Consider the following 15311-nt stretch of genomic DNA (forward strand, 5'->3'; position numbering starts at 1 on the left):
TCTTTTTTTTTTTTTTTACCTTCAGGGTGGCTAGACTGGTGTAGCCAAGTTATAGCCGAGTTGAGCGATCAAGTCGGCGCAAGCCAATCCGTAATACAGCTGCGATTGTGGCTCCGCTTTGATTTGCAGAGATTACAGAGCAAGTTTGAAAAGTCTATCTAATTTTCTTCGGAGTTTCATTGCAACACGGCACATTCTGCGTGCTCTCACTCGGTGTGAACGCGCTCACACCTCAACGCGTGTCCGACGCTTTAACGTGTACACAAAGTAGGGACATCTGGTGGCCTAACGGTACTTCGCGCTCGCCATATTGCCGCTGGGCGCTCGCGCTCTGCGGCGCAGGAGCGTCTGCTTGGCAATTTTCTCTCCGCAGGGCTCCTGCTCGCCGGGCACCTGCAAATGGCTGCACCGCGTCGAGATGCACTGCAATGCAACCCGGGCGGCGAGTGTGCACGTCCAGTGCAAGGCCTAAATGAGAGCACGGGGCCGGACGGTGCAAGTGCGGAGGGCGCATTTCTGGCGGCCTGGCGAAGGAGTCCGCGGTTCGCCCAGTGAAGCCTGCGGGACCCTCTGAGCGCGCGTGCGCCCCGTCTGCAAGCGCCGAGAGCGACGGGCGCCCAGCCCACCCCCCATTTGGAGGAGGAAGTTTGCGTGTGATGTGCGATGTGCCCTGCTGATGCGTTGCTATGGACTCTACGGATAACACGGAGGAAAGAGAAGACGAAAAATGTCCCACCACCTCTCGCGCTGCGACGCCTGACATCAGCGAGGATACTTCACTGCCTGACCAAGGTAAGCGTGCGCGCGCTGGCGCTGGCGATGCAAAACGCACGCGCTTTTTTTGCAAGCGCCTATCTCCCGATGGAAATCTGCACCCGAGCTTTCCTTCTTTTTTTTTTCTTCTTTTTCTTCGGTCATTTCGGCTGCAGTTTGATTGTTTTCCCCTGCAGCGCATCTATCTGTTTATCTATTTTCCTTTTTTCTTTTCTCGTTTATTTTTTCCCCTCACCACTGCGGGTGCAACTGACGTAATGCAGCGTGGAAATCTGCAACAAATTGTGCCCGTTGATTGTTTTAGATTTGTTATAAAATGTACGTACAAAGTTTCGGCGTCCCCCTACGTAACATACAATAAACGAAACTTGAATTACAGTTTGCATCTCTCTCCTAAGGGGGTGGGGCGAAAGGAACATCTTCTATTTTGTGCCCTGAAACCATTCTCTCTAGACCATTGAATATAAGAGCATTATAATGATGGTCTGAGATTTTAAATGCGGAAAAGAAAAGAAGAGAATAAAGAAGGAGAGATCGTTCGCTCCAAAGAAACGCGTTGCGCAATTAGTTTCCTTCACTGGAGTAAGCGGTCGTTACATTTGCCAACCGACGAAACTGTTGTACAGTCCTGCCAATCTGTGTGCCTATCCTTCGGCGATCGGTAGACGTGGGTATGCGCTGATCGCATTATTTGCCTTACCTCTATAATAATAAAAAAAAATTTAACATATTAGTGCAGGCCTTTGCGACGCCTGCTGGCTTATGTTGATTTTTGTATCGAACGATGTACGACTTTTTGTATTTGTTCTGTCAACATTCGGAGCGTTCTTTTCTTTATTTGTCCTTCCTGAAAGCGCGTGGTATTTGATATATGACGCTCCGGGTGCTCGTATGTATGTATGTATGTATGTATGTATGTATGTATGTATGTATGTATGTATGTATGTATGTATGTATGTATGTATGTATGTATGCATGTATGTATGTATGCATGTATGTATGCATGTATGTATGTATGCATGTATGTATGTATGCATGTATGTATGTATGTATGTATGTATGTATGTATGTATGTATGTATGTATGTATGTATGTATGTATGTATGTATGTGATTGATTAATTTGCCAGAACGGTGAATAAACATATTAAAGAAAGTAGAAGAAAAAAATTATGAAGAAAGTGGGCCAATAAACGGGCCAATAACGCCGGCTTCGACTAGCCAATGATTGGCGGCAAATACATTTCTTTTCAACGCGTCGGTGGGTATATAATCTGCGGCATAAGAATTTCGCCTCTACCGAACGCAGTTGCCATTCTCGGTTTATGCTTACTTTATTAATCAGCATTTTCTTTTTCAGCAAGCTATGAACAAGTGCCGCATTATATAGGACACAGGAAACGCCCAGATATCTATAGTCGGTCTCCCGAATAATTCGAATCCCTGAAAAGGCGATTTCCGCATAAGGCAGTAGCGCTATAGGATTGTTCGGGGCTTTTGTCATTCACAGAGCCAATTCCAACCATCATCAAGAAGGCGGAGGGGGTGGGGTCACACTGCTTACGCTTCAAATGCAACAAGGGTTATAATTACAGATGCTAGCGTTCTTGTGGGCGGTAAACGGTAACTGCGCATTAAGGTTTGCGAGTGCCGTTACTTATTCTCACCACCATGTCTAATCGCGTTGCACATAGTCGTCAGCGCCGATTATCTTATCGCCGACTGCACAATCCTGCATCTTTAGCTTCGATAATTGATCTTCGTTTGTTCCGAGCAAGGACTATATGTATTGGATTAGCCGGAATCGTGTCTGCGCGCGTTAGAAGTTTAGGTTATCGTGCGGCTTTGCTGCAACCTACGACCGACCATGCTAAGAGGATATGTTATATACGATCAAGTCGTGCATGCGAAGAATAGCGCATATAGACGCTTCGTACGGTCACTTTCGCTTTTTTGTGTGTTATAACTTTCATTGCTCGCTCGCTGAATAAGCGTGCAGCGTAACGCCAGACCACCTTTTCTTTAAAAAAAGAAATAGAAAATAACCCTGGAGTTCGTGATTTGGTCCGCTAAATCCCGCGTAACATGTTTCTTTTTTATTTTATTTTTATCTGTCTTCCGGCTTTAATTCGCATCTGAGCATCCAATTTCTCGTTATTTCTTCCCGCATTTTTTTTTTTCGACTGTTTCGTAATTCTTCCTTGCCATTCGTTTCTGGCATACCGTACTTCCACGATCTTATACGTACAAGCGCTCGTAGAAATGGCACGACAGGGTTTTGCCGACCCGTGTATATATATATATATATATATATATATATATATATATATATATATAGTCCTTTCGTTTCTCTGGCAGCGTCTCGCTTGCCTCCGTTTGTTAATCCGCAGGATAATTTGCATATATCCTTATAGGTCTGCTTTATGTGTGTCGCGAGTCCTTCTCTCAGCGTCTTCTTCTACTATTATTGTTTCTTCCTTCTTTCCTGAAATGCACAGTCGCGTAACAAGACGTGCAGCAACGATTTGCCGTGTCCCGCACCTTTCCTTCTATTATGACTTAGAAAAAAAAAATCTTTTTTCTTCGTATTCCGTCTTAATTCATGTTTTTTTCTCTCTCTTTCTCTCTTATTTTTCTTTCATTCGTGTTGCGATAAAAGAGAAGGAAGCTTTGAGATCGCGTAGCAATCTTTTCTTGAAAAGGAACAAAAGGAAAGAAAGGAACGAACAATGCCAGACGTGTTTTCGTTCAGATGGCAATCATTTTTAACCCTCTTACGCACTTTTCACATCCGCACTGGGAAAACTACGCCAGGTATTTTAGAACGCAAAGTCACAAGGAACCACCCCGTAACATAACGCCGAACGGCGGGCACGATATCTAAACCGTTACGTAATTTAAGAGATGCGCGCGCGTTTGAAGAAAAAAAAAACTAACAATAAGAGCACCCTCGATCAGCGCATTATATACGTGCCCTATTTCTCTTACACTTATTGCCCGCAAAATTAAAGGCTTGCGCGTGCGTACACGCGCAGGCACGAGCGCGGCCAATGATAATAAGAGAAAGTAAATATACTTACGGTGAATAAAAAGAATGATATAGAGAGATATATAGAGACGGTTCTCGAAGCACCGTCTGTCGCGCCGGTCCCCCTTCGCGCTCGTTGCGGCACTATGCTGCAGACGTATTTGGACGCAGCGCCGCGCGGGTCCACCGTTTCTCTTTTTTCCATTTACCGTCTTTCTTTTTCTTTTTTTCGACGACATCGATTATGGCCGCGCATGCCGAGATCGATGCAGTGTGTGTATTCCGCGCTGCGCAGGGCAGCCGGCCTCGCGGAATCAGGTCGTCGCTCGTCGGCGCAGATGCCGCTCCCGTGTGCGGAATCGTACTACGCGCCCAGCGGACGCGAGCGCGAACGCACGCACGCGACGGCGGTTGCAGTGCTGGCAACTTTGTATTCTGCGCGCGAGCGCGTCGATTTCCGCTGACAGCGTGCGCGCGCCGATCTCTCTCGCCGCGCCGAGCGCCGTGGTAGTTCCGTGCAGCGTCGCGGCAGGGGGAGCTGTGACGTAGTTCGACGTTTTCTTCTTCTTTTGCATTTTTGTGCGTGCGTGAGAAAACTGATGTGGGAAAGCTGGAACGGCAGCCCATTCGTTGTATACGCGCTGCACCGATATGAAGGGGAACACTTAGTGTTGCGAGTGATTCGTCGTGTTGTGATATCCCACTCACCGCCCATTTTTTTTTTTTTTTCCATTTCATACACACGCGACGTGTAGATTCTTCGACACGCGATGGAGGCTCTGTTTTCACGCACAGAACAGTTTCGCACGAGAACAGTGCGCGTGAAGACGGAGATAACTACTTATGTTTGCCGATTCCTTCCGTCATCCCCAAACAGTACTCGAGGTCGTTCGCCTTTTTCGTCTGACCCGCCGTGGTTGCTCAGTGGCTATGGTGCTAGGCTGCTGAGCACGAGGTCGCGGGAACGAATCCCGGCCACGGCGGCCGCATTTCGATGGGGGCGAAATGCGAAAACACCCGTGTGCTTAGATTTAGGTGCACGTTAAAGAACCTCGGGTGGTCGAAATTTCCGGAGTCCTCCACTACGGCGTGCCTCATAATCAGAAAGTGGTTTTGGCACGTAAAACCCAATAATTTAATTTTTCGCCTGCATCTGCTTTAAGAATTCACCGCATCATTTTTTTGTCGACCAAGCGACGCCTTGCCAAGGGTTACGTATACGTACCTGTCCTTTGAGACGATTGGTAAAGTGAGGTTGCACGTTTGCATACATACCACGTTGTCTGTATACAGTACATCTCGCTGAGAGGCTTTAATTAATCCCTGTCAACCTTCGCATGGTCACTTGGTAAATGGGAGCCTTACACGTGAGCACTGCACCGTACTGATTTGCGGGGGTTCGCCTCATTACCGTCGCCCTCTATCTTCTCGCCTACGAGAGGCTTTCGCTAACAGCTTTATTTTTTCTTTCCTTTTTTTTCTTTCACGATATGTGAGTGCTGTAGTGTTGCTCCCGGTGGGCAGCCGACTGAAATGCGCAGTGAGATGCGTCGTTTTCTTCTAAAGGAAACAGTCATAGACATCGTACCACTGGCTTGTGAGGTTGTGCTGCTGTTCTATATAGCGCTGGTAATTAGGCCCGCTGCCATTGTACTTTGCCAGCTATATAGTGTTCTGCGGCTGTGCCCGACCGAGGTCGCAGGTTCGACTTCCAGGTTCGACGGCCGCTGTATGCAATGGGGGCTGGATGCAAAAAAAAAAAAAAGACAGTCACTTTAGCATACGCTAAAGAAGGTGAAGGCGAAAGTCTGCGCGCTCAAGAGACATTCGTTAAATTACTTGAAATTCTCGTTCGATTGCGCTGTTACTTCTTATTGTTTTCTCCCACCAACGGTCGTGGGTTCCAGTGCCTTAATTGACACTACCGTAATTAACTGCGTTTTAATAACTTCGCCTTAACACCAAATGTCGTGGGTTTGACTGCCACATAAGCTCGAGGGTTCGACTCCCACTGAAGGTCGTGGGTTCGAGTGCCTGAATTTACTCTGTCTTTTTTTGCATGATGAGCAGCATTGGAGTCCGCTGTGAGAAGACGACGACGACGACGAACGCGTGAGCAGTGGCACGAGCGCGTGTCTGCGCGAGGCGAGCTCACGTGACTTTGTGCACCGCACGCCGCGTTTTCAAGGCCACCGTCCGATGAGGCATTTAAGGCTTTCGCCTTAAATGTACCTATGCAGTACTCGCTGCGGTGGCCGAGTAGCCAAGGCGTTCTGCTGCTTAGCGCAAGGTAGGGGCTCGAATCCAAGGAGCAGCTATAGCGCATTCCTTATGGGGAGTGGATTGCAAAAAACACTCGTGTTAATCCGTATCCTTCACTACGCCGTCTCATATAATAGAAGCAATGCTGCTGTGGGACGCTGAATCCAGTGAGTCAATCAGTTAAACATTAAAAAAAATTATATGAACTAAAATTTCAGAGCGCGTTAAAAGTTGCAGGCGATCAGTGATAGCCCTATCTCTCCGTTACAGCGCCCACTCCCTTTCCGCCCCGCCCCCCCTAAGGCCCCTTGGATACATTATATGGAGCATTGCCTTCCATATTTTTTTTTTTCCAAAATTAACTCGGAAGCGATTACTCAAAATATTCGTTCTGGATATGAAGTCCGGTGCACGTGGAACTGTACGGAAGTGGTTTACTAGTATTCTTTTGTCATTCGCTTTCGAGAAATATGACACTCATTTGATCTAGACCTCTGTGTTGTCACAGACGGCGGCAACGTTGAATTGCTGTAAGCAGTGATTTGGGCTTGTTGGTAAGATATCGTCAGGCTTATGGTGCGTGAAAAGACAAGGACGAAAGGACACACACCTGTGTGTGTCACGTCTTCCTTTCATCCTTGACTTTTCTCGCGCTATAAGCCCCACAACGTTGAATTGTTTTCCGAATTCCTCAATATTGTCTGAAAACTAAGGATGCAGCAGTAATATGGCAATGTACTTGCACGTACTTCCATCTTCATCTTTACATTTAGGCAATGAAATTCAGTTTATTCCGTGGCAAACATCAGGAGATGGTGACTTCTTCCGAGTACATGGAGATGCAGCTTTTGACATCTAACCATCTACTAAAAAAAAAAGCGCCTTTCGCATTCGTAACGTATCAGTATGCAGCAAAAACCAGCTTCTGAAGTAGTTACGTCCGATATCAGTACTCGGATCTCAGGAAGATATACCCAAGGGTGTGTAGGCACTTGCAACACCGTGCATTTTCCACAGAAAGTACGTGAGGCTGCAAGCAGTTACGTATAGTAGTATAGTAGTATAGTATAGTATAGTATACAGTATATATATACTGCATACAGTCCAACCAAACACACGCGCAGACTGTGCAGAAGCAATGGATGCGCCAACTGCCTCGCATGCGTGAATCGGGGAGGCAAAGTCTTTCCATGGGTCTGCCGCCGGCTGAGTCACTTGGCAGGTTGCGCAAGAAGGCGGCACCGATTTGTCTTCAGGGGACAGCGGCCCGGCTATACTTAATGCGCTTAACACTGCAGCACCCGCGAGCGTAATTGAGGCCGCCGTTGTTGCTGCTGTTGTTTTTTTCCGCCCAACCCCTTCAGCCCCAATTCTACGTTCTCGCTCGGCGATCTTATCCACACACGTTGGCAACCGTCTCATATCAGTATCCATTCTCTGTTGAAACCTATTTCTCGGGGCGAGTCTTTTTATTAATCGTGGGAATGGTGCAGGTCGGAAACGGTGAGACAGTATAGCGTTAAAAAAATAATAATAGAAAGAAAAATAAGTGGCTACGAACGTGCAGGAAATTAGGCGCATATTAGCGCTTGAATGCAAATAAAAGCACCGCAGAAACGGCATCTCATTTGAACCACAAGCTATACGTTGTTTCACCTAATTCTCTGCAGCCAAACACCTTAGCGTCGATTTTGCAGGAGCGCCTTCAATTCCAGTTCAGTTCACCCGCTACACATACGGCTTTTCTCATAGCCTACATGTGAGTTGCTTTGGAGCGCGTTGAAGCCTAATATTTATTTATTTATTGCGCGCAGTTTTCTGCGGCGGCAATCACCGCTCACTCTTTCGACGGCTAACTGGTTTAACCTCCATGGCTGCCGTCGTTTCTTTTCATTTCTAAATGCATCCGTATAGCGAAAGCGTAAACGTGTAATGAACCGCCAAGCTAAAGGCCAGAGGGCTATTTTTGTGATGCTATTATGTAGCCTGATTGTCAGAGGGTTAATAGCTCAGCAATTAAGTCTAGGACTTCGCACCCTCCGGTCCTTGTTGCGTGAAGTATATATACAGCTTGGTTGTGACCATGCGTGGCGACCAAGCTCGGTTATGGCGTAGCATGGTAATCCATTAAGCGGACGCTTCGTGCCGAAGCGTTTCTCTATCGCCATTTTGCCGGTGCTGCCCCCGAATCGCCAACCCGACGCGATATTCGCGTACGCGTGTGCGTCGGCGAACTCTCGCTGCGGCGACGCCAGCGCCGAGGAAGCGGCGTCCGCGCCTCGATAGAAGCAACACTCTGGTATATATGGCTTGCACACTTGCTGCACTTGCGTCGCAGCGGGCTCATCTGTTGGGATACGACCGCGGAGTTAAGATAAGTGCGCGCGTATAATCTGGCACCGAGAACTGCAACTGTCGCGAGGCAAGAGCCTTTATCTGCGCCTGAGGAAACGGCGCCTGCATGGAGTGTCTCCTCCTCGCAGACTACGCGAATATGCCAAGGAACGCTGAAGTTATGAAAGAGAGCGCCGAGAAGAAGAAAAAAATGGCGGCGCATCCCTCCTTTGCATTTGATCGGCAATCTTTCTTATTGTGGGTGTGTAATTGGTGAGAATATGTTGATATATGTTGTGACGATTATTATGAATAGTGGTACATACCCAGCGGTACATAGCCAGTGATACATACACAGGGACCCAATTTAAGTTGGAGTAAAAGGGAAATGGGTAGATCCGGACATGGACAGATACTGGAAAGTGAATGCGTGAAGCATTCTAAGAATGAAAATACAGAACAAGAAGAAGAAGAAGAGGAGAAAAAGGAGATCGCCGCTGCCCATATAGCTCCCTCGTCGACGACACGGAGTGACGAGTCAGCTGGAGATTGCGAGCAGCAACTAGAACCGGAACATTATATAACGATTCCGTTTCAAAGCTATTCCCTTTCGCGCTTCGTCAGCGTCCAGGTGCCGCTCCACGTGTGTGCCTTATCACCAGCAATGGCCGGTCGTGAGCGGCGGATGACGAAGAAGAGAATAGCAAATGGAATCGTTGCACTACACCGGCGCAAGCGCCTGTATTCGCATAACTACTCTCACGTATAAGAATGTCTCCCTGTTGGGCACTTTTCGGGCGTCCGATGGTAACTCCCAACGAACAGCGCCAGCATGATCGATAACGATACGACTGCCGTGGTGATAGCCAATCGTCGACGGCATTTACGAATGAGAAATTTTGCCAGTGCGATCCCCAGGCCACAGGGAGGAGAAACAAATTAATACAGCGGCGGACCTTATCGCTATTATGCCGTGGCATCTTATTCTACGAAAGATCATCATCTCCACCGTGCGCCTTTCATCGAGTAAAATCCAGCTGTAGCAATGCATCAGTACTCGAGAGAGCGAGAGAGGGAGGAGCAATTAATTTATTGAAGATAAGGCAATGTTATTTATTAAATATTGTCTTTATATGTGCAACTCACGCGCAGAGATTAAGTGAATGAATGAATGAATGACCATGGCCTATTCATACTTGTGTAGTCGTAGCCTTGTAACCTTCTTTTCTTGATTTGCTCTGCCGGTGTTTTGCTATATTATTATATTCTTTTGACAGTGTTTTGCAGCATTTTCACTGTAGTTTGTTAGTTTTTCCACTTATGATTTTGGGATAGCTGACCCTTTCTGTGGCCAAACTTCCATTATTTCACATTTAATAAAGAAGACTGACCGACTGACTGTACCACGTGAGGTTGGCTTTACTGCATATATTTGGTGCCGTGCTCGCAAGCTGCCTTTCTCGAGTGTTGAAGAGAGAAACATCAGGAGCGATGAATGTGCGGGACGAAGAGGAGAAGGAGGAGTGGTATTGGTCAGGGCTTATAGTCAGGGAGGCCTCGGAGGGTCCAAGTCCTCTCCGCCATCAAAATTTAAGGGGTGGGGGCGGCCCCATACGCTTGGCCATTACCAACACATGGGCACACCCCGAGCATTCGTGCATGCTAGCATGCACATACATACATACATACATACATACATACATACATACATACATACATACATACATACATACATACATACATACATACATACATACATACATACATACATACATACATACATACATACATACATACATACATACATACATACATACATACATACATGGGCGCCAAACATTTCGGCCAGACAAGTGCTTCATAGGAAAGGCGCAGTGTCGAGGGCCGGGAGCGGTGAAAAAATGTCCGACGATTACGGCACTCCCTAATGTGAAATTTGAGTGCAGCTGTATACGTGTTTTCGTTTCGCGACATATTGAGACAAAGAACTGGACAGCGAAATCACCGCACCGACTGGCAGTGGGCCAGTGCCGTCAGCGCCTTTGCAGAGGGAGGGGCAGTATTGGAACGCTAGCATGATGTGCGACATCGGAGCCAGCTGTGGAAGAATACGACGACGAACGCGCGAGCAGTGGCACGAGTGCGTTCGCGCGGTTACGCTGAGGGACGCCGACGCTCAACCCAGGAACGGGTGCCTAAGAGCTGTTCTCTAATATTTTACAAGTGATAAGTAGTCAAGTTACCGTCCTTGTCAACTTATCAGCCATGTCAATACATGACTCAGATTTTTTTAAAAAAAGGCGAGATAAAAGACGACTGCATTGTGACGAGCCTTAACTGGTCAAATAATCTTGTTTGTTTCCCTGGAAAGGTCACCGGAATCGCCGGTGCACAATTCAGGAAGGCACATTATTGGCTTGAATTGCTGCTCAGGTTGTGATGCAATCATATTGGTTGCGAAATGGTAGGCTAACATTATAAACGGCTCCAAGCGGAGCTCGACACGTGAGCTGTCACTGTTAAGACATACTTAAATTAAATTGTGGAGTTTTACGCGCCAAAACTACGATCTGATTATATGGCACGCCGTAGTGGGGGACTGCGGTATAATTTTGACCACCTGGGGTTCTTTAACATGCACCTAAATCTAAGTACACAGTTTTTTTTTTTTTTTTTTTTGCATTTCACCCCTATCGAAATGCGGTCCCCGTGACCGGGATTTGATCCTCCGACCTCGTGCTTAGCAGCGCAATACCATAGCCACATTAAGACATACTTAACGCTGCTTTAAAGAACTGCGCATGCTCGCATAAATTGTCACGCGCGCAGTGCAATTTGTCTTACATAATATCGGATCGAGTGCCCCAGTGCATTGATTGGCTCTGAACACGTTTACACGTACAAAAATATTGCAAATGTTTTGATGTCTGTGTTGGTTTTCCTCGATTTAAAAGTCTTGAAAATTTTGTGCAGCGACTGAAAGAAGCCTTATAGAAAAAAGAAAAAAAGAAGACTGCACCGCAGTTATTACTTTCTCTTTTTCTGGGTTCAGCGTGCCCCCACCACGGTCTCTCTATGAGGCCTCGTAGTGGGGCGTAGCTCTGGATTTATTTTTTGACCATCTGCGGTTCTTTACCGCGCGCCAAATACACAGTACACGAGCGCTTCCGGATTCCGCCCCCATCACAATGCGGCCGCCGTGACCGGGACGCGAACCCGCGACCTCTGTGACCTCGTGTTCAGCAGCGCTGAGCCTTAACCACTGAGCTATATACCGCGGCGGGTGAACACCGAAGTATATAAGCGTCGTTGTAATGCGTAGCACCGAGATCCGTTTGTCGCCTGTGTTACCCGAGCTGTATGCATCGTACAACCCCTTTCTTACATAAAAAAAAAAATGTTTACGTTGAACAGACAGGTTATTGTTCGCGTGGAACGTTTCCGACAGCACAATAACAACTCCAAAGGTACGCCTTGCTCACATCTGCCCATAGGTCGTGTGGCCGCAAACCTTTCTCTGAAGTTTGGGAGCACACTTGCGTGAAAATGACGCGCGAAAACCAGAAATCACGTGACGTTGCGGAGGCGCCTTGCACCCAACGGGAATAAAATAGCTTTGATAACTTCGTCAATGTTCTGTGTTTCTCTTTTCTTAAGTGCGAGATAGATTTGCTTGAAAACGCTTCGGTTTGTGTGTATATGCGCGCGCACGTTGGCTTTCTTTATGTTTATTCTTCGTTCGTCTGAATGTAAGCTTGACAGTTTTCTGTCAGCGCCTGCCTTTGTGCTTGTCTTGATTTGTTTTTGTTTTTATTTAATCGGATGAAATTGGAAATCTTGGCAACTATTGTATCGTCAGCTTCTCCTCAAACAACAATTTGTTTAATGATTTAAAGGTCATATGAAGAATGTTCGAAAAATAAAGCACTTTCCCAAATGTGCTTAAACAGTCAATGTAGAAAAAAAAACGACACGTTTCTGCTGTTATGCACAAGTCGATCAAGTCAATTCGTAACAGAAAATAGTTCTTTAGAACTATGACACAGGTACAGAATAAGTGTTAGTACACATAGATGCAATATCACTTTCATGAAAGAGGGTTAATAACGTTGTCAGAGCAGATCGCCGTAATCGCATGTTACTCGACTGCTCAAGCAGTAAGTATTCCACGTGAAAGGGCGACCATCAAGACAATTAACCTGAGTACTTGCGCAATTTCCAGTTATCAGTTACTGAATATGACTGATAAATCAACAAACAACCAATACTTATTGTGCCACCCCCAACACATAACTTCTGAACAAAGATTGCAAGCAATCCTAGTGAGCTATGACCTAGATACTTAATCTACGTTTATGCAGTACTTTACCTGCATGGTCCTATCTGCTCAGTAGATATCTCATCTCTAAGCAGAATATGCACAGCCTCTGACTGCTTTACGAGGTGACGCCAGTAATCACCGGAGATCAGGTCATCGGGGCAGGGCAGGGCACAGAAAAGAAGCCAGTGCTTCTATTCTGAAGCCTTCCGATGAGCCCTGTCATCGATGCGACGCGGTATAATTCTCTGCTGCCCTCAAAGTACAAATTTGTCCTATCCTTACGTCCGCATTGCGCGGCATGCAAAATTAGCACCAATACATGTCCTACTATAAACTCGCGAGCTCTCTGGCAGCTTTCGGTGCTATAACTCTTCCGTTCGAAAAAAAGAAAAAAGTGCGGCCAGTTTAAAGCTTTGGAACGCGAAGCAGTCGGAACAGTGGTACATACTGCTCGTGGAGTCATGCGAGAGAGCAAGATAGGTGGAAATAGGTCGCAAAGATCATAACGAACTGTCCATCTCCACAAACGTGCGTCTGCTCTGCAGAATTCTGTCCGGGAGAGACGGGAGGGGAGTATGTAACGCAATGTGAGAGAAAGAGAGAAAGTTGATCAACGTGAAGAAGGAGGGTGCGTGAAAGGAAAGCAGAACCAGAACAGAGCGCGTGAGGCATAATGCAACGCACGTGCGACCTCCACTTCAAGCGACATCCGAGGTAAGCTATCGAACATTTACGCGTCAAGTCGAGGCACCCATAACTATAACTGTAATGGTATGGACACCGCAGGAACAAATGTGAACTAGCATGACGCAAAGATACCGCCGGGACACACAGCAGTCAGAACACCGAGAAACGTCAAAAGAAAGAAAAAAAGAAAGAAACTATATACATGCTGCTTTGTTTGTAATGTAATGTTTTCTTTTCCACCACGTCACACGTGATATTTCTGTTCATTGGATTCCGCTAATAACGCCCTTTTGTTTAACGTCACCAAAGTCTAATTGGGGACAGACATCAGCGCTATTGATGCCAGCTCAGATATAGGATTGTTTACGAAAATTCGTCGCCACGAGCTATCCATGCAAGGCGAAAGAAACAACAATACGGGCTAACAAAATAAGTAAACATCAATTTGTTGTGGAGGTTGCTACATTCTTGATCTCAAAAGTATCATTATACGCTAAGTGCCGACCATAAATATCACACGGATCAAACATACAGCGTACACGCATGCGGTGTATAAGCGTATATAAGGCTTCGGTAAATTGAGATTGTCATGAAGCTCGTATTATATGACTCGTATGTGCAGGGTGTTTTTTTTTTTTTTTTTGAGCTGCACAAAACTTTTTTAAAGATTGCCTGGCAGATAGAACAATTCTAACCCTTGATCTAAATTACTCGATGAGCTAGGCGCCCATTACTTCTACGAAAAGTCAAAATGTTAAATTAAATATTTAATTTTCATAATTACGCTAATATGCTAACTAATTACATTACGCCACGTGTTTCAATCCGCGTATTACAGCCGCTGAGTCCGCGCGGGGTATCGACTTGGAACGATTTCTCTGGATGGTACCAGTTCAGAGATATTAATTTTGAATGTGTCCGTCGTTGTTTTATGCATATAAGCACAAAAGTAACTGGAACACCAAGACACTTCGACGGACACCTCGAAAATTAATATCTCGGAACTGGTGCCGTCCAGAGAACTTGTTCCTAGTAGATACGCCGTGCGACTCTGCGGCTATAATTCGTATATTGAAATATGTGGCGTAATGTGATTAATTAGTTAATTAGCGCAATTACGTAATTAATCAATTGAACATTTCGATTTCTTGCATAAGTGATGACCGCCTCATCGAGTAATTTAGATCAAGGTTTAGAATTGTGCTATCTATATCTTAGGCAATCTGAAAAATTTGGTGCAGCTAAAAAAAAAAGAAAGAATCACCCCGTATTCGAAGACCTGCACGACTCGATTATATTTTTAGTTATTTTCACGGCCAAAGCGCAGTCAGCTGAGGACGAAAAAAAATGCGCGATAATCAGGAAATCACGTAGAGATTTGCGCTGCCGTCTCGACAGGCAGTGCCACTGCGCGCGTAGGGTGCATTTTGCAATAAAAAAAAAAAAAAAAACTCACGTGGTTCGTGTGTAGAGCAACCAAGCGCAGACGGGAGAGGCAAACGGGGCTTCATTCGATGTATCCTTGCTCCTGCGGCGCACGTAATCGAGACACCAGACAACCCGGTCCGGCAGTTTCTTTTTGTCTCACGAAAATGCAGCTGATGCACGAGACGTTCGGTGTACGCCGGCGGAGATAATTGACGCTGTAAGGGGAGCTGTATCATGCACGGCCCGGCGTCCTGAACATAAATCAGGTTTGCGGAAGAGTCGGAACAAGTCCACGAGCGGTTTAGATATATAGCATGCAGATTCGGCAGGGGGATTTCAGAACTTGTTCATAGCGTATGCCGCCAGAAGGATTTGAGGCAGGCATTATATGACCGGTCAATAATAATAAAAATTAGGCTATATGTAAAGATTATGGATAATATTAGTGTAATAGCACAAACTAAGGAAGTCGGCTTAG

At 46.1% G+C, this 15311-nt stretch overlaps 1 protein-coding gene across 1 annotated transcript in view; it reads left to right on the top strand.

Annotated features, from left to right (window-relative positions):
* The first annotated feature begins 91 nt into the window (after positions 1-91).
* Eip78C (Ecdysone-induced protein 78C) overlaps positions 92-15311 on the top strand; it is a 122119-nt gene continuing 106899 nt past the window's right edge. The window contains exon 1 of the mRNA XM_050184301.3: positions 92-792. Coding sequence (XP_050040258.1) covers positions 687-792 — 106 coding nt within the window. The 5' untranslated portion in view covers positions 92-686. The remainder of the gene's footprint in view (positions 793-15311) is intronic.

This window comes from Dermacentor andersoni, chromosome 4 (genome assembly GCF_023375885.2).
Source record: "Dermacentor andersoni chromosome 4, qqDerAnde1_hic_scaffold, whole genome shotgun sequence".
NCBI classification, from domain to species: domain Eukaryota; kingdom Metazoa; phylum Arthropoda; class Arachnida; order Ixodida; family Ixodidae; genus Dermacentor; species Dermacentor andersoni.